Source organism: Phaenicophaeus curvirostris, chromosome 28, assembly GCF_032191515.1.
Source record: "Phaenicophaeus curvirostris isolate KB17595 chromosome 28, BPBGC_Pcur_1.0, whole genome shotgun sequence".
In the NCBI taxonomy this organism is placed as follows: Eukaryota; Metazoa; Chordata; class Aves; order Cuculiformes; family Cuculidae; genus Phaenicophaeus; species Phaenicophaeus curvirostris.
In genome coordinates this window covers 1,299,256-1,319,465 of record NC_091419.1, presented here as the reverse complement: position 1 = coordinate 1,319,465, position 20,210 = coordinate 1,299,256, and the positions used below count along the sequence as shown (strand labels likewise).

The 20,210-nt window shown below is 50.9% G+C and overlaps 1 protein-coding gene across 1 annotated transcript in view; it reads right to left on the bottom strand.

Moving 5' to 3' along the window:
* Positions 1-20,210, bottom strand: part of MARCHF2 (membrane associated ring-CH-type finger 2) — a 44,358-nt gene that overhangs the window by 11,546 nt on the left and 12,602 nt on the right. The window contains exons 2-3 of the mRNA XM_069878188.1: positions 17,485-17,711; positions 12,600-12,795 (exon numbers count right to left, since the gene is read on the bottom strand). Of these exons, the coding sequence (XP_069734289.1) occupies positions 12,600-12,795; positions 17,485-17,660 (372 nt within the window). The 5' untranslated portion in view covers positions 17,661-17,711. The remainder of the gene's footprint in view (positions 1-12,599; positions 12,796-17,484; positions 17,712-20,210) is intronic.

The window sequence follows — 20,210 nt, the reverse complement described above, 5'->3', positions numbered from 1 at the left end:
TCACCCCTCGTGGCTTTGCAGAGGAGATTAGTGGTGATGAGCTGTGTGGGGAAGATAAGGACCACACATGCAGTCTTGAGCAACCCTGAGAGGAAAAGATAGGGGAAAGAAATCATCTACGCAGTAAAGCTGTTCCTACAGTCACAGCAGTCCCATTGCTGGAACACCAGCTGCACGCCTTGCGTCCCCTGCTCCAACCCACACCAGGCTGCCCAGGCTACGCAGCACTCGGTGAATGTAGAATGATCCTGACTGGACCAACACCTCTCTCACAGCCACCACAGAGCACCCCCCCCTCCAATATCTTGGGTCCTTTTTGCCCTTTGTACACTAAGAATGAGATTAGGGACTGAAGGCAGATAAGTATTCTACTTTACTTATGACAGGCTGAGGGAGTTGCGGTCGTTCAGCCTGGAGAAGAGAAGGCTGCAGGGAGACATTATAGCCACGTTCCAGTACTTGAAAGGGCTACAAGAAAGCCAGGGAGGATCTTCTAACAAAGACATGGAGTGATAGGATGAGGGGGAGTGGCTTTGAATTGGAGAGGGGAAGGTTTAGATTAGACATCAGGAAGAAATTCTTCACAATGAGGGTGGGGAGGCCCTGGCCCAGGTTGCCCAGAGCAGTGGTGGCTGCCCCATCCCTGGAGGTGTTCAAGGCCAGGTCCAGCCTGATCCAGTGGAAGGTGTCCCTGCCCATGGCAGGGGGGTTGGAATTAGATGATCTTTAAGGTCCCTTCCCACTCAAATCATTCTATGATTCTGTGCTATTCTGCATCTTATTCTATTTATATTCCTTGTGACCTTTGAAACGCCTTCTTCCTCCCTCACATGGGAGCCAAACATGTAAAAGCAGGAATCAAATTTATTGCCTTTTGAAGTAGTTGATTAATGTTGCCAATAAGCACTGACACACTGAAAAAAAGAACACAATAAGCCACCCTAAGGGCACAGGGTTCCTGGCACAGCAGCGCATTAGTGCATACAGGGCTTAAAATAAACCTTGTGAATGATCCAAAAAGTGGTCAGATTAAACAATTTTTGTAGGAAAAACTATCAAGTAAACAAAGGAAAGCAACAAAAACACAACTTGGTCTTCTTCCAAACCAAGACTAAAACCAAGTGTTTCCACGCTGCAGTCACACGTGAGACTAAAGGGAAAGAGGAAGAGCTAACTACTTGCTGCCTACCTCGGCAGTGAGCTGCGTCCCAGACTGCCCTGCTGGAAGTTATTCAGAGTACAAGCATATTTCTTCATCCTGCATCACAATCCTAAGATTTCCCAGGTTTGCAGAAGGGAGCTCATTTCTTGGACCCATGGCAGGGCTGTGGGATGATGAGTATCTGATCCTCAGGCATTGTGGCGCCCATGAGATCAAGGTGAGCCCCAGGGGATGGAAGGCAGGAGGAGCGACTTCTTATAAAGACATATAGGATTGGGAAATGACTATAAATTGAACAGGGGCAGATTTAGACTAGCCATAAGAAGGAAATTGTTCACACTGAGGGTGGGGAGGCCCTGGCCCAGGTTACCCAGGGAAGTTGTGGCTGCCCCATCCCTGGAGATGTTCAAGGCCAAGTTGGATGAAGTCTTGAACACCCTGCTCCAGTGGGAGGTGTCCCTGCCCAAGACAGGGGGTGGAATTAGATGATCTTTAAGTTTCCTTCCAACTCAAACCATTCTATGATTCTTTGAGGGCACGCAGGAAAAGGCATCAGGACTTCATTGGCTCCTCTTGGAAGCCAAGAACAGAGCTCAAAGTGTAACAGAGCAGTCTCCCCAACAGTCTATCCCAGCACCTGCCGGCCCACGTGCCTCTGAGCTAGGCTGCATTCTGCCACTTGGGACCAGGGGATGGACTGGTGAGGGATTGTCCCAGCAGCACTCAGCACCTCGCAGGCTTTCTGGGGGATTAGAATAAGCTTTCATTGACTTTTACAGCTCGCTCACCTTGCACTGCAAGAAGCACATGGTCCCTGTTTTACAAAACACATCATTCCCGCACCAGCTGATGGCAGTCCCGTGCCAAGTGAGACCAGCACAGTGTGGCACCAGCATCACTGGGGCCTGCAGCCTGTGGCCAGCACATGCTCAGGTCTCTCAGACCTCTGTGTGTCCCGCTCCAGACCAGCGTGCCCTGCCAGTCTCATCCACTGACCCTGCCAATGCTCCCCACGTGCTCCACAATGCCAGCATGACGCAAGCCACAGCGACAGCAGGAGTGTTTGCTGTGTGAAGCCGGCTGCATTACAGAACATTCTGCCTCCCTTCAGTCCACCAAATGGTCAGCCTGTGGCTGCTCAAGTGCCTGTTGATTCTCCTCTCACTGCTGACCTGGTACCTGGTTATGTAAGCAAGAAAGAAAAACATGACCTTGTTTCAAGGCAGCATGTTAGCCCTGTCCCTGCTAGGAGAAAGACACTGAAACAAAAAAGCAGCTCCAAAAGGGATACTGCCACATCCCTCCTCTAGGCATCCACCAAAACTCCCCTGCAGGCACAGAGCTCTGTGGGCAGCCCCAATAAGGGCTTGGTTCCTTTACTAAGGTGGGAAGAGATCTTTTCTGACAGACTAGAATCATAGAATCATGGAATGGTTTGGGTTGGAAAAGACCTCAAAGCCCATCCAGTTCCACCTCCCTGCCATGGGCAGGGACATCTCCCACTGGATCCAGTTGCTCCAAGCCCCATCCAACCTGGCCTTGGACACCTCCAGGGATGAGGCAGCCACCACTGCTCTGGGCAACCTGGGCCAGGGCCTCCCCACCCTCATTGTGAAGAATTTCTTCCTAGCGTCTAACCTAAATCTTCCCCCTCCCAATCCAAAGCCGTTCTCCCTCATCCTATCACTCCATGCCCTTGGAAAAAGTCCCTCCCCAGCTTTCCTGGAGCCCCTTTCAGTACTGGAAGCTGCTCTAAGTTCTCCCTGGAGCCTTCTCTTCTCCAGGCAGAACAACCCTAACTGTGTCAACCTGTCCTCATAGCAGAGGTGCTTCAGCCCTCAGATCATCTCCATGGCCTCCTCTGGACCCGTTCCAACAGTTCCATATCCTTGTTATGTTGAGGATACCAGAACTGAACAGAGGACTCCAGGTGGGATCTCACAAGAGCAGAGGGAGTACCCAGAGCTCAGGAAGCCAAGACTCAGAAATGCCCAAGCCCTGCAAGTAGAGCAGTCAAATGCTGCACAGCAAGGTTGTTCCTCCTTTCCTCCTTTCCCCACTGCACAGCCACCTGCAATCGATGCTCCACAAATCTCAACATGCTCAATGTTTCCTCATCCTGGCGTGAAAGCCTCCCCGAAGCACTCAGCCCAGCTCCAGACATGGGAAAACACAGGGCACTGGGCTGACTCAGGGAAAGCAAGAGCTGCAGGAGCACTAGAAACAGTGGACAGTGGAGGAACCAACCCAAGACCTTGTTGCCCCCAAGAGCAGGGCCAGGCCATCACTCTGCAGAACACTGTGAAGCAGGGCTCAGGTCACCAGGACACCTTCCCACACTACAGTAAGGGCTTCTGGTTGGTGTCACCACAGGAAATACCACACCATGAGGTACATAAATATGAGATCATGCACCACCAACAGCTGCACCCCAGAGAAAACCCGCTGGTCCTCCAGACTCTCAGGGCACAGACAGGGATGGACAAAGCAGGGAAGAGGGACAGGTAAGGAAGTGCCAAGAGCGCAGAGATGAAGGATTTCCAGTTTTGTCCCCAAAGAGACCACTCTAGGTTGGCAGAGCAGCGCCAGGGACTGCACAGGGAAAGACCAAGAGGATCTAGGGTGGATCTGAGAAGAGCATCTCCAGACAGCAAGAGCAAGCAAAGAGAGAAAGGAAAAGATGAGAGAGGAAAGAGACTCAGCTGAAGCCAGGAGTGCTTTGTTTTTCACTGGATGCAGGAGTCTAACACTGGCTTGCGCTGAGAAAGAAGAGAGAGATCAACTGGGGAAGGGGGGAAGGGAGCAAGGATGAGACAGAGCATGGTGCTGAGTTCAACAGAAGACGTCAAGGAAAGCACAAAAAAGTCTGTCTGCAAGGCAGATAAGGGTGGAAGAAGGGTGGGGAGAGTTTATGTCACATCTCAGTTCTCTGAATTGGAGGGGGGGCCGATAGCTGCACCAGGCACTGCATCCAGAGGCAAAATGTCTTTTGTTAAGAACATAAGCAGGAGTAATAAGTACATCACTATTGCTCCTTGCAAACCTTACTTTGCTTGCCGGAGACATCCCAGCAGTATATTCCACAGCTCCAGAGGTACAGGAGACTTGTGGGATGGAGCAGAACCATGGGAGGTGCCTCATGCTCCAGCATGACCCAAAGAGCCAAGCAAGCACCTCAGAGAATTTCAAACCTGCCCTGTTGCAGGTGACAGCTTGTTTGGAACCTGCACTTTCCTTACGAGACAAAGAAAAAAATCCATTGACCTATATAAAATACCCAACTTAAGTGAACCCGATGCGCCTGCAGTCAGTGAAAAATAAGTGTCTTTTAATCAAAACTGCATAATAAGAAAGAAAACCAGCAGAAGCAACAAGCTGTCAGTCTGCCGTATGACCTTACAGCCTTGGCAGGAGCAGTTCTGCAGAGGCACAGGGACACACAGGCACTGCTAAAGCTGCTGTTTTTTAGAAGGATGTTAACACACGCGTTGCAGGGAAGCACCAGCACTGAAAGCGTGGAAACAGAATTTCCTTCGGCTCTCTCATGAGAGCTGCTTACAAGGACAGAAATCCGGGAATAGCGGGTGTGGTTGAACCACTCCAGCGGTGACTGAATCACCAGAGAAATATTTCTTCGAATTAGTGAGCTGTCTCAAATGAGGTTTGCTTTAGCGAAGGTATTAAATGCTTAGAGAGGTATTATGAACAAGTCATGTGTAACCTCTTCAGCGGTTACCACCAGGATATGTTGGCTTTCGACATCCTGGTAACATTAGCAAAGCCAAAGCCCTGGCCTCAGCACCAGGAATTCAGGCCCGCTCGCAGGGCTGTGTCCTGGAACCCGTAGGTTCCGCTCCCTGGGATTTACACGATGTGTGGACAAAAATACATCCTTCCTCTTCAGCTTGGGCTGACATTTTGTTGGGATTAAGCAGCTGCTGCTCTGATGCTTGAGTGAGCTGCCAGCCTGGGCATCTCTGCGCAGAGACCTCGACTGCTCAGCACGGCCCCACGGTGCTGGCCGCCCGATGCTAGGATTGTGCCACGCCAGAGGAGATGGGAAACCAAAGCTGATGGGTGAGACTGGAGCCTCTGAGGGTGGCGGTGGTGCTTCTCTAACACTCAAAGGGGACAAAATTAACAATCGGTTAAAGTTAAACCCCTTCACAATCGGTTAATGAATTGCAAAAAGACATAGGAGAGTAAGTGCTGCAGTAAAACAAACAACACGAGGCAGCCACAGAAAGGAAATGCTTTTGCAAAGAGGGCAAATGGGCAAGCATGGGCTCAGGGACATGAAACATGGACCGACTCGTGCTCCCACCCCCCTCCATGGGCTGCAGCCAGGGAGAAGCCCAGGAGCTGTGCTGAGGCAGCGCTTGCTTGTGGCTGTGGAGACAAAGCCACAGCATCATCCTTGAAAACGCTTTCTAGATGCACACGGCACACCCAATACAGCCCCAAAAGTCTCAATCCATGCAGTTCTGCCTGAAATCCTAAAGGACAAAGTGTCTTCAGTGGGGAGAGCACTTTGCAAGAGAAAACAGTTTTGTGATGGATCTGGTTGCTGATCAGGAGCCAGAAAGGAGTTTAGGTGGAAGGAGAACTCCAAGAAGACTATATTCAGACTTGTACAGTTTGCTGCCTGTACCAGCACTCGCTGTGGCTCTCATAGACCCACAGAAAGGCAGGCACCTCCAGACACACTGACCCAGCCTGACTTGGATTTCTAAGGAGGCAGGAATGAATGGATCACAAGAGGCATCTCTTCTCTCCACAGAGTGTTGGATTCTAAAGAACACGCCTGGCTGAGGCAAATTTAAGGTGTAAAGAGCCAGGACAAATAAACCCAACCCTGCCCAGAGAACAGTGTGATCACGCGCAGCCTGGAAGAAGATGCGGGAGGGACTGACAATGCTTTGTTTCCAAAGGCCTGAGCTGCTTGTTCTGCAGTGCTCCGGACAGCAAAGACACAGACGCTTCCTGAAGATGAATCCTAGGCAGGAACTGTGCGTCTTCTGAGCCTAAAGTTATTGGAACAAAGAAGGAACTACCTGTTCCAGGAAAGCTGTATGCACTGAACATCTGGTCTAAATATCCACTGTTGAAGCCTTCCAGGGGACACAGAAAGATGGTTTGCACCTTATGCCTATGCCAGCCATGCTGGCTAGAGGCTCATCGATTCAAATCACTTCCCTGTCAACATACAGATGAACATTAAGCTAAAATTGATGCAGGGAAGTCAACTACTAGGAAACTGTCCCTCCTGAAGACTTGGCGACCTCATTCATCACATGCTCCTCACTTGAGAGCCCTGCTCTACAACCCCCTTGTGCTGGAGGTTGTGTCAGAGCGTGAGGCAGAAGCTGCCCTGTCCCTTCCCAGCACAGTCACCGCATGGCAGCATCCAGACCCTCCCCAGGCACCGGGGACCACAGCTCAAGTCTCCATCTTCACCTGCAGAACTTCAAAACAGGCTTCCCCAAAACCGCTCAGCCCATCAGCCTCACAGCTTGACCATTAACAAAAGCCTTTTGTGGTTTCTACAGCTTTCTACCAGCTGCTTGGTTAAAAATTAACTGAAGGATGCTGAGCGGCAGGAGATTTCCCCACAGCCGTGGGCCAGCCCGGCTGCCAGAGCTGGCTCTGGGCTCAGACGAGTTCCCCGCTCCAGAGATCAGGCAGGCTGGCAGCAAACACTGGTACTATTTTTAACTTTACCAGACCACAACATAAACAACTGGCTGCTTCAAGAAAAAAAAATAATCCAACTCTATTAAAAAATTCTCTTTAATCCTTGCTGAACAAGGCTGCTGCCTTCCCTCCCTGAAAGAGGTTGCAAACTTAAATTCCTGTTTGTGCAGCTCAGGGATCGCAGCAGTGAGGACCCTAGAGAAGCCCGAGGGAAAAGAATAATTCTGCCAAGTAAGCAGGGCTACAGGAGCACACGGGCACACAGCACAGCAGGACAGATGGATATTAGATCTATTACCTATTATAGACAGATGAGATCTTAGGAAGAAATGTTTTCCTGTGAGGGTCAGGTTGCCCAGAGCAGTGGTGGCTGCCCCACCCCTGGAGGTGTTCAAGGCTTGGAGCCCCTGATCCAGTGGAAGGTGTCCATGACCACAGCAGGGGTGGAACTGGATGGTCTTTGAGGTCGCTTCCAACCCAAACCATTCCATGATTCTATGATTAATGAAATACCTTCCTGCCTGGTCCAGCTTAAAATTCTTTGCAACTAAATGTGTGGCCAGCATTGCTGGTAAAGCAGGCAGGTTTATGAAGCTCATGTGAAGATGCTCAGGTAGAAGAGAGGGGACACTTTTAGGTCTCAGTTCCCTTTGGGCTGGGAATGAGAGGGTAAGAGGGTAAGTTAAACAACAGGACCAAGGCCAGGCTGGATGGGACTTCGAGAAACCTGATACAGTGGAAGTTTTTCCATGCTCGTGGCAGGGGAAGTTGGAGCTGGATGGACTTTAAGGTCCCTTCCAACCAAAACAATTCCACGATTCTATGATAAACAGGGAGCCAGTGGCAACTTTCACCCATGCACCAATCCTGTAAAACACGGTCTGTGGCCACATGAAGACCAGACTGGAATGCTGATATACAGGCAGACCAAAATAAAAACTAAGGCCATGTTGACTGCAGCATTTCCTGACTTCCAAGAACTTTCTGCAGCTTCCCCAGAACCATTTCAACTGACCATGCAGCTTCCCCACAGTACTAACCAGAACGCTCCCTCCAGCCTGCAGCCAGCCCTGGCCTCTGTCCCTGAAGCCCTTCACGCACACTCACTCTGAGCCTGCTTTCCCAGGGCTGATGCCCACTGCCATGGAGGTCACCCGTGCCAACCAGTACCGACTGCAGCCACCTTGAGCAGCTCTAAGTCTCCTAAGGCTGGAAAGGTAGGAGAGAGCCATGCAAACAGCCTGAGCTCACTGCTTTCCCCTGTGAGAACCAACAGCAGCAGGTAGTGTGCATCGCCCAGTTCTCCTGTGGGTGTCACGGTGGCCCCTCGGCAGCAGGAGTGCGCTCAGATGCCTGGGCTGCCGTTCACACGTGGGACAGACCATTCATCACCACCACTGCCATAAAGCATTCTCCTGCATCACTTCCAGTCCTTGTCTTCCTTCCCGTTTATCCTCTTCTGCTCACTAATTTCTAGCTGGACCTCCCAGTTTTACTGAACAGTGGATTTTTATCACAGCACGCTCACACGTAAGCATCACTTCCCCGAAAGTCTCAAAACACTCCCTACCCCTCCCCACAGCGTAACAGGAGCTAAGAACTTCTCAGATAAGGCGGCTGAAGGAACCGTGTCATTTTTAAATGACTAAGCAGCCTCTTTCCCCGTTCCTCTTCTCAGAAACAGATGAACAACTCAGGGATGACACTTCCCAAAAGTATTTGGTGGAGAACACTGGCCCATCTGGTGCAGGAGTGAGATTGCACCAGGCTGGAGACCGAGGGTACTAATGGGAAGTGCCAGTGAGCTGGCAAAGCTGTGATCTGCTCTTTCAGACAGGCTCTTGCGCCACGGGCAGAGCTGCTCCCAACAGCAGGTGCTTCTGAAAGTCGTTGTGTTTTATGACTCGGCCTCTAAGCAAACAAATGCCCCAGCAAACATCAGATGGTGGAGCCCACTCATCGCCGTTACCTCTGAAGAGCAGCGATTACAGTGGTGCAGAAGCTCAGAGAGGTTTAACAACAAGAGGGGAGACTGAGATGAAATATCAGGAAGAAATGTCTTTCTGTGAGGGTGGGGAGGCCCTGGCCCGGGTTGTCCAGAGAAGTGGTGGCTGCCCCATCCCTGGAGGGGTTCAAGGCAGGGTTCTGTAAATTCTTTACAGAAAGGGTCATTGGGCACTGGAACAGGCTGCCCAGGGAGGTGGTTGAGTCACTTTCCCTGGAGGTGTTTAAGGCACGGGTGGATGAGGTGCTGAGGGATATGGTTTAGTGTTTGATGGGAACGGTTGGACTCGATGATCCGGTGGGTCTCTTCCAACCTGGTTATTCTGTGATTCTGTGATTCTGTGATTCTGTGATTCTGTGAAGGCCACGGCAGGGGAGGGGAACTGGATGGGCTTTGAGGTCCCATCCACCCCAAACCATTCTATGATTCTAACACCCAAGAAAAACAAGCAACTGAACTCAAACTCCAGCCAGGGAACAGAGTGTTTTACAGTGTGGTAAAAGTAGTACAACAAACAGATGCAGACTTCCAGCCCAGTGAGCCATTTCGCTCCAGCAGGACCCTCCACGTGTGCCGTGCCAACCAGCTGAACTGCGTCGGATGGAGACCCAGCACACCCATGTGTCTCAGCTCAGTGTAGCTCCTCCTGGTCTCACAGCACTCCATCGTGTCGTGGGGAAGCACTGCTGGCCCCTGGGAAGGAGCATGAGCAGGCTGCTATCACGGGATTTATTAAACCAGGCTACCGGTTGCTGCTCAAATCAGAGAAAAACCTTGCTGCTGCAGAAATGCAGGCACTGGAATTGCGCTAGGGCTGTACGGTGGTGGTGAGCTGCATGTTCAACTACTCTACGGCAGGGCTCTCCCAGCAGATAACTGGCGACTCTTCAGCAAGTGCTCAGACAGCCCCAAAACTCAGAAGGCACTGACAGCACTTTACACAAGCTGCTCCCCCAGCAGCCACAGGAGACACCAGAGCAGGGCAGATCAACCCCTTTGCTGTGCTCGGACAGGCCTCGAACATGAGAAGCAGCAAATAATTCGCACCTCAAAGTCCTTGACAGCTATCGGTGATGGCTTGAGGGCTCTATTCCTCACTGAAAATTTCTTTTGTGGTTGAGGATCATCAAATGCTGTCCACCCATCACCTCTCAATGCTCACAGACTGCCTGTTGGTTGCCACAACCCTGCAGGCTCCCGTTCAGAGGGACTTCTTGATTTCCACAGGAATTAGAATGTGATTGTCCCTGGCTGCTCACTCATCCACCTCCGTGCAGATGCGACCCTGGCTTTCTTGCCCCTCCTGCCTTCTAGAGGCACAGACATCAGCGTGAGAGGAGAAACTCCCTCAACATTCACTGGTCTTTGAGCTTTTATTCAAGTGTGCAGTTTGCTAACACTGTAGTTGTTATGAGGTGCTACAGCATCTGTGAGCTACAGCCAAACACACTCCCACAGGTTTGTTCCTGGGCACGAATACTTTACAAGCTCTTAAGCTAAACCATCTGAACCTGCACTCAAGCGTTTGGCCCCCAGAAGCCCTAGTACACTCCTTGTTACTGTGCTGGCCTGCAGTGTCCTCAGAGACAAGGTACAGCCCTTCCCTAATATTTTAAAGCAGTGGTTTTCAACCTCAGCAACAACTATTTGAGAGATTTTGGTCAAACAGCCATTTTACGTGTTTAGCAGCTGGGAGAAAAGCTATGAGACTCAGGACAGCACTAACCATGGATGTAATGCTCTGTTACAAACTGCCTTGCTAAATGCACAGTTCAGTGCAGCACTGCGGTCCAAAGCTGTCTGCTCTCCGGAGCTGCCCAGTCTACAATAGTCAGTTGTAAATTAAACGATCATGAAAACTGAAATCAGCTTTGAAAACTGAAGCTGGAACACTTCCCCAGTTGTGGGGCTCTTTCCCCTCCAAGGCACCCAGAGGAGACGAGAGTGCAGGAAGGTGAGCTGGGGACTGCTGGAAGGAGGAGGGGTCAGGTGTGGTTTGCAGAGGGAGGTGGGAAGGAAGAGGAAATAACCTCTAGAATTGATGGGAATGGAAACAGAGATGGGAAAAGCAACTTCGAATTGTAACTGTGACTTAGTTGTAACCTAATTGATGGAACAAGGGGAGGAGTCACCATTACAAACCATAATTAACCCTCCCCACACAGCCACTCTGAACAACAGGCGGCTGTTGTTCAGAACCAGCTCCCAGCCCTCCTTCCGCAGCCTCTAGACCACAGTGCAGCCGCAGCACCACTTTGCACTGGTCTGGAACACCATGAACAGGAAAGCAAACTTCTGAAACAAACCCCAGAGCGATGTGTGTGCCCAAGCACAGCCAGGGAGGCAGCAGATGGAAACCCTGTGGGAACAGGGTGCACACGAGGAAGTGCTGTATTTGCGGTGGCGGCTCGAGATGATGCTTTCCCACTTCTCTCACTGCTGATCGCTGCAGGGCTGGAGGGCTCCCGAAATCATTCCCTGTAAACTCCCCTGCAGCTCAATGCCTCTGTGCAGCTGCATGTTGTGTGGAACGAATGCCCAGCCCAGCCTAGCAGCAAGGTGACACACGGAGAGCCTGCCTGCGGTGGCACAGGCAGGGAATAGGATCAGAATGGGGTGTGGGCAGCTGGGGCGACAGGACTCAGCTTTCTTCTTCCAGGCTGGACCTCAGATGGACCAGCAAAATCTTCCTATGTGGCCCTGCGGCACCCTCAGAAACGCCACCACACTGACACCACTCGCCAACACAAGTCATGCATTTAAACAGATTAAACTGTTCCTAACACAAACTGTTACAGCCTTTTGTCCTATAACTCACTGATTTACTTATTCGTCTGTGGGAGGTACACTTGAATTTTAAGATCAGAAGATGACCTGGTCCAAGCTGTCCTTGATCCCCACATGTAGAAGGGTTCATTGCAGGCAGCTGCTATGCACTTTGGGGGTAAAATAAGTCAGACTAAAGGTGAGCATAGCACAGCACCTGAACAAAGCAATGAAGAGACCCTTGTGGTAGAACCAAAGCAACCCACTGACCATAACCTGGACTGCACCACTCAGCTCTGGAGGCTGCTGGACCCATCAGGAACCTGGTGCCCCTGTGGTAAACGCAACGAAGATACAAGGACTGGCTGAGCTGTGTCCTGCTTTCTCCTTTGACTGGGGGCAACAAAGGGCAGACGCCAGGCACCACAGCTCAGGAACGAGCAAAACCTAAAGGCCTTGAAGCACACATTGATGTTAGTCAAGAGAAGACAGGTTTTTTACAAGCAGCATCAGCAATTGCCACATCTCACTTTTCAGAGCAGAATATGAAAAGGAAGTCACATGCAAGAGAGCTGGGCTAATGCAACACTGTGAGATAAGATTAAAACTAACAGGAAAAGAGAATCATATTTCTGAGCGCGTCATATTTCAGCTGGTCATGTGCTGACCTCTGCATTTCAGTGCTCAGGCGTTAAAGTAAGTCTATGAGCGCAGTGCTGTCCATAGCCCTGCAGCCCCACAGACTCCATTGGCAGCAGCAGGTGGGGTTTCACCAGTAAGGGCTGCCCCAAACGCTGCTCCTGTCCTCTGCAACCACGTCACTCAGCCTGACAACAGCTTTGACCTCATTCATTGTGAGCAATGAGGTTCTGCGAGGAGGAGACAGCAAGAACCACAAGGAGAGCAGGGTAAACTGGTCATTATTTTGTCAAATGGTAAGGAAATAAAGGTGAAGCAGGAATAAAGCGGTACCTCTGTCAAAGGTCTCGGTCTTCTCTCTACAACAAATTCTGTGTGGCAGAGCTCACAGTAACTTGTGTTGGAGGAGGATAACCATTTTTCCAGGCAGCTCTTGTGCACGGTGCCCAGTGTTCCTGTGCAGTCACACGGGGAAAGCAGTCCCTCCCCATTTCCACCTTCATGACAGATTCGACAGATGGGACCATCACTAAAGAGGCAGACAAACACAATGAGATCACGGTCAGAGCAGGCAGAACGATACAGCCACACAGGAGAATGGGGGCCGACCCCACCAAGCCCGGAAGGGCACATGCACAGCGGGCAGCACATGGCAGAGCGTGCCGGGTGCGCCGTGACTCCCCGAGGCAGCCTCCTGCAGCAAGAAACCAGTCGCAGGGAGCGTGGAGGCAACCAGGACATTTTAGGTCAGTAAAATCTGGAAGCTGTGCTGATGAGCATCACAATACCTGAGAGAAGCCGGCACATGAGCCTGGACAGCTCAGCAACCACAGAAGGGACCATAGTGCACGTGTCCCACAGCCTCCAGCTCCGCTCACAGCAGGCAGAGAGGCTGCCACTGGACCCAAAACCAACTGCGAAGCACTGATGCAAATGCAGAGGCCCAAAGTGCAGTTAGATGATCCACATCAGTCACAGCAGGCCCCCAGCCACCCAGAGCCACTCCAAGAGATTTGTAATCATAATTGCATTTATCAGATCACCTGCCCGTTCTCACCCCATCTCTGCTCTGCTCTGGTCTAGCAGTAGCTGTGTAAGGAACAGCAATATCTACAGTCACAACGACATTGATCCTGGAAGCTCGGCTTCATATTCCATGGCAAGCTTTCACACAGACTCAGTTCTTGGCACACACCCCCTCTGCCCCTCATAGTGCAGTAAATCACTCGGCACCTTGTCTGCACACCACCCCGCAGAGAACCATTCTGCAGCATTCAGGCCTTTAAGTGGCCACAGAAATGCCTTGGTGCTTCGACAGCCACCACTTCCCACCCCTCCTTGGCTAGAAGCTTCAACCTCAGAATCAAATCTCTTCAGTCAAGCTCAGGATCTGCTCTCTTGGGACCTCACAGAACTAGAGAAGCTTATCAAGGAAAGTATCAAATGCTTTCAGAGACACTTCAGGAGGCCTGCACTGTTGATTGCACTTGAACCACTCCTTTGTGGCCAAGATATTCCCTCATGCCTCTAACCTGCGCTGCTCACTGTGGATTTACTGCTGCTGCTCCAGCATTCCACAGCCATTAGTTTTGGTGGATCAGATGATATTTATGCAACAAATTTCATCACAAAGTAATTTTTTTTGCACCTACTCAGAGCATCAGGGGCCCTCCTGTAGCAATGACCTTCTCCAGCTGCACAAAGAACCAAGTTCTCACTTGAAACCTCTCATTTCCTTGTTTGCAGTATCCCCTAATTCCTGTCCTGTAAGAAAATGTTTTCTGCACCACATCAGCTGTCTCCACACTGGGGTTTGCAGACACGCATCCCAGCCTGCGCAGTCACGTCTCTCACAAGCAGAAGAGTTCCAGCCTATTTGGTCATGTCTTGGGCAGAAACACATCCACCTCCCTCATGACCTGACCACCCTTCCCTCAAACTCTTATATTCCCAAAACTTCCCTTTAGAGCTGCAGGGACCAGAGCTCCCGTTCTCAATATGTGGGCACACCAGGGATTTTTGCAGTGATTGTGTTCCGTTCTTCACTGCTTTCCTAACTCTTAGCATCTTCTTTGCATTCTGGTCCCTGCTGCCCCCAGCTGCCACCTGCCCAGGGTCTCCTTCCTCCACACAAGCAGGTATGGAAACCCCAGACTGTTGTTCTTCATTGGCATCACTGCACACCGAGCTGCACTTGTCACTTTAGCATGCAGTTCCCCAACCTCAGGTGTCTGGTGTCACCTTAGGTCCAAGAGCAACCCAGCTGGCATCCGAAGCCACAGATTTCCTAGAAACCCTGTCCCACATCTGCCAGCCCCATAATGACGATGTCTTGGCCTCCCTGGGAAACCTTAACCGGCTCTTGACACTGAAGGTTGCAGTTGACAGCAACTCAGTACCTCTCCTCGGTGTTCACTGTTCATTGGGATCATTTAGGGATACAATGCTGGGCAGCAGAGGCCCAGAGCAGGGCTGCCCTCCCTGGATGATGAAAATGAGCTGCTCACCAGCATCTCACTTCTTTCCTACCTTCCAACCAGCCACTTCTTTCATGCAGCAACCATTCTTGTATCCACGCTGGCACAGACCTGGGGGTGGGATGGAGAGTGCTGGGGGGTGCTGGTCCCTTCTCCCAAGTAACAAGTGATAGGAGGAGAGGGAATGGCCTCAAGTTGCACCAGGGGAGGTTTAGGTTGGACATCAAAAAAAATTTCTTCACCAAAAGGGTTTTCAGGCACTGGAATGGCTGCCCAGGGAAGTGTTTGAGTCCCCATCCCTGGAGGGATTTAGAAGATGGGCAGGTGCTCAGGGATCTGGTTTAGTAGTGAACAGGTACGGTGGACTCAATCTTAAAGGTCTTTTCCAACCAAATGATTCTATGTTTCTATGAGAAAGGAACATCCTTATTTCTAAGAGCCTACTGCCTGCCCCCTGAAATCCAGGTGAGCTGCATCAGCCACCACCTTTCCCCACAACTGCTGGCAGTACCAAAACCACACAGATCCCATCTCCCAGCTCAGATTCCACTGCTATTCTGACTTGAAAAAAAAAAACCTGTCTGCAAAAGAAGTTTGTGAGATTGCAACACAACAGCCAGAGAGAGCAATCTGCAATCACTGAAGCAGCAGCACTATTTCCAGTGATTTGCACAACCAGACAAGACAGAAAGCAAGACACGGGAACACAGTGCACGCACAAAGTGTACGAGGAGAAAACACTGGTGGGACGCACAGGGAAGAAGAGCCAGCAAGAAAGTGCAAGTCATCTCGCTGAAAGAGAAGGAAGTCTCTTCTCCTGGGGTACCACAAGGGAGTTATACCACTTTCAACTCAATGTTTAGCGAGTTTCATCCCAATTGGACTTTTTATTCACATTTAGGGTTGTGAAGCAATGTATCCCCACTGCACTGACCCCTTCTCTTTGCCAAACATCTCTGGTCACCTGATGACACTTGTTCTCTCCTCATTTTCACGTGCTTTTTCTTTAGGGGACTTCTTCAGCTGGTACAGTCCCTGCAGCAGGAGTCTGGAGAGGTGGTGGAAACTCCATCCTCAGAAGCACTGGGAGCGGCACCGGACAAGGGTCTAAGCAGGCTGATCCAGCTTTGAAGTTGGCCTTGCTCCAAAACAAGGCTGGGCCAGTTGACCTCCAGGATTCCCTTCCAATTGGAATTATTTGATGATTCTTTAGTCTTCACTGCCACAAAGCACAGTGCTGTGACAGACTGACGTTACAGCCCACTTGCACAGCCTGACAGCACTGACAAAAAATCCCCAAGCCTCCAGCGCTCTCTGGCATCTGTTATTTCCCAAGAAAAGCATCTGTAAGATATTTCATCCGTTCTCTTCCTGTTTGAGAAGTTTCACATTTCCAGTGCATTAACATAACCTTGGCTACCAATAAACAACTCAGAGGGAAAAAATTTGCTGACAGCGAGAGAAAAAGAAAATTCTTATCAGGCTCCGTTTTCCTTCCTTCCGATCCAGAAGGAGGGAGCTGGTCACAGCCCACACCACAACCCCTCTAACAGTTCCCAGCAGGCTGCAGAGGCTGTGTCACCCGTTGGCCTCCCTGCACAGTCACACTGCTCCAGGCTGCAGCACTTTATGTTCTCCAAGCGTGGCGCCTTCTACCTTCCTGTTTGGATTCTGACATCTCTTTCAGTTCATGTACTCCCAAAAATTGGCTCTGACAGAGGTTTGGGCGTCTCTGCCAGTCTCACGCATTTGTGTTCTGGGCACACTGCAAACTTGCCGAGTCCTGAGGCTCCACTCAGCTGCACTTTGACAAGTTCTGGTGATAGGGACCCTGAAACTCACTGCCAGAATGAACGAACTGGAGTCCCATGAAGACACTCACATAAGGAATCCTGTTGTTTTTTTTTAACCTGTAATCCCAAGCAGTTTTCTCACCTGATTTTACACCTCTACAAGTTTTAAGGGCTCAAAAAACTTTTCACCCCACCTATCTGTTGTCAAGAGAGCAAGCTCAGTTCCCTTGCATTTTTATTGCCTTGCCCCAGGTGTGCTAGACAGAGCAATTCCGTTCTTATCCAGCTTTCCTGCTTTCCTCTCCCACACATGCAGTTGCTGCTTTCAACTCATCACCGTTTGGCCACATTCATTAAAAAACAGAACAGCTGTTGGGATAGGATTTGAACGCAAAACGTGACCGGTCTCTCTAGCTGGACTGAATAATGCTGCCAAGTGTCCTCTGCTCAAACTACACGATAAGAAGTCCCACCAGAAGAGTCTGAGCAAGTGAAGCTGCCACACGTCCCCTCAAGCAGTTGCTGGACACTGCAGTTCCTGCCACACCAACACCCTCTTCTCCCACGGGCTTCAAATCGTCACCACACCTTTACTCCACAACCATCTTGGAAGAAGGACTGTGCTCCAGCTTCAGCCCTTCAATCACCTCCATGAACAGCACATCACCCTTGCCGTGGCATCTCACTGTCACTGCTGCTCAGTGAGGACCCGGCAGAGGTACACGGTTTTGATGAGTACGAGTCCCCATCCACCCACACGAGCTCCTCTGAAGAGAACACAGGCCTGGGAAGCATCTGGCTAAGAACTCACACTCAGTATTAGCACCCCAGCAAACTCCTCCACAAACCAGACTTTGCTGCCCTCCTCTTCCCTTTCTAGAGCCACATAAGAAAGGGAAGAGAAGCCCAGCCGCAGCCATTCGAGCCCCTTTCCTGTGGCAGCCTTACCTCTGCGTGCCCAGCGCCTTGATCACCGTCGAGAGGAGACGCCCATCCTTGGCGGTGACCTGCGTGACGTACTGTGGGCGCCCGATGTCAGAGTCTTCCACCGACTTGGAGAGGGCAGCGCTTCCCGGGCAGTCGCACAGGGAGCCGGGGAGGTGGCAGCAGTCGCCAGTCGTCATGGCAGCTCCAGGCCCCTCTGCCCCGGGGACCGGCACCGGCGGCACGGAGACCTGCGGGAACAGCGTGGAGGTGAGAGCCCAGCACCTCGGACCTCCTGGCCAGGACACGGGTCCCCCCTCACCACTGTCCCCCAGTCCCGTGGAAGCAGGCAGTGCCCCAGGGCCCCAACAACCACAGGTTTTGCGAGTCTTCTGTCCCCTTTAATAGGCTTTGAGAGTCTTCCTTACCATAAAATCGAGGCTCTAAGTGTCCTACTTACATAATTTAGCGTCAGAATTGCAAATTTCCCTTTCCCAGAGAGAATTCCTGGTACCCACCCTTTAACCTGACAAAGCCTTTCAAACTGAACACGCTGACGCAGAGACGGAGAAGGCAACCAGGAACCCCACGGGCCCGTGTCATCCTGGCTAGAGCCGTACTGAAAACTTCTGTTCATACCCTTTGTAAATGTTGCAAAACTTCACCTGAAGATGGGACTGGAACCACGTTGTGTGGTCAGTGCAGGGAGGCCCTTCTCTCCCAACCATGTTCAACTGCTTTCCAAAAAAAAAAAAAAGCCACCAAACACAAACGCTCTCCCAGCCCCATCTTTGATTTTCCATCGTTTCATTTCATTACAGAAGACCCTGCACTCCCATATCCTTATCCCATGTGGTACGTCCCACCCGTGAACAGGCGAGTATCAACCACCCAAAAGCACCATAAGTCACAGAATCACAAAATGCTTTGAGTCAGAAGGGACCTTTACAGGTCACCCCGTCCAACCCCTCTGCAGAAGCAGGGACATCTGTAACTGGATCAGGTTGCTCAGAGACACATCCTACTTGGCCTTTAATGTTTCAAGGGACGGGGCCTCCACTGCCTCCCTGGGCAACCTGGGCCAGTGTTTCACCACCCTCATTGTGAAAAATTTCTTCCTTATACCCAGTACAAACCTCCCCTTCCTCAGTTTAAAACCACTCCTCCTTGCCCTGTCCTCCTACAGCTCCATGGAGAGGGCAGCAGGATCCAATTTTCCTCCCTTCCCTTTCAGTGTTCCAGAGCGATGGTGATTGTTACGACAGCCAGAGGCATACAGCAGAGTGCAACATCATGTTCCCAGCATCTCTGCGATCCACCTGGCAAGGAGAGCACGAGGAACAAGCAGCAAATGCAAGAACTGGGGAGAAGATCCAGAGGAAAAGCCCAACAAGACAAACCAGGATGAGCCCCACGCAGGCAGGAGAGCTCTCTTCCTTTGAGACTCCTCAGACTGCCAGCAGCAGCCGTGTTCCTCCCTGGTAGGGCTGTCTCAATCCCAAAATCAGGCTTGCTTTGCAGATCCTGAAAAAGCCCATTTTCTCCTATCTCTGTTAGCCTGGTCCCTAAGAGGCGGCTGTGCAAAAATAAAGAGCTGGGGTTACAATTAGTCACAAGCTGAACCCAGGCCAACAAGATCGCTCTGCTGTAAAGACCAAAACCCTTGTGTCCGTAAACAGGACTGCCTTACGTAAGGCACACAGAGCAACCCCCATGCACCAGGATCAGACCTCGAATGGTGGCTCATCCCGGTGGCTGGATTTCAAGAGAGAAACAAACCCATAAAAGAAGCTTAAATGAAAGCAATGAAAAAGATAAAAAGGTTGGGGCGGGGGGGGGGAGGGAGGAGGGGGGCAGGGGGTGGGAGGGGAGAGCCCGAGCAAAAATAACCCCAATCCTTACCAGTGAAGAAATATGAAAAGAATTAGGTTTTAGGGGGTGTGAGGGGTAATCTTCAATGTCCGTCTCCTGGAGATAGAGGCAGGCAAACAAACCTTCACCATCCCATCCAAGGAAATGCTTTTTTGTTTTGAGATCTCAGTGCACAAGGGGAGTTAAGCATTCCCACGAAACAGCAGTTTCATCAGGTTCAGTTAAGCCTAAACCAAACTAAAACAGCTAAAGAAAGCAGGGCTTGTTTCTGGTCGGTGGCTTGGCCAGGCGACAGGGGAAGAAAACAAAAAGGCAGTACAAGAACGTGATCGTTGAAGCCCTGAAAATTCTGATTTGGGTAAACGCAAGTGTTCTGTCGTGATGTGGAAATGAAGCAAGTCTTACCCAACCCAGAGCTGCAACTCTCAGTGCAGCTCCCTCGGCAGTGAATGGGTTCCAGAGGGAGCTCGCTGCACCGGTGCCTCATCATCAGGCGCTGGCTTTGCTAACATCCCCTCAAGCTACAGAACATTGTGTAAGTTCTAGTAGAAAAGTGTCTAAACTCTGCATTCAGGCTGATCTTGATAACCACCCATAATCCTCCCTCCGCATCCTCACAGGAACAGGCTTGAGCCTGGGGGCAGCCCAGTCCCCATCGGAACAAACGGGAACTGCTCCATCAAAACTGAGCTTAGCAGACCCAGCACCGCCCAGACTTGTGATCTCTCACCTGCACCTTTGCACACAGCGCCAGAGCCACTTCTCTTAGTGCTCTTTTCTAAAAGCTCTCCAACTTTCAGAAGGAAAAAGAAAGATGATAAATGCTATCGGAATTACTTAAGTCAGCTGGCTTGCAACTTAAGGAGGTCCTTCAGTTT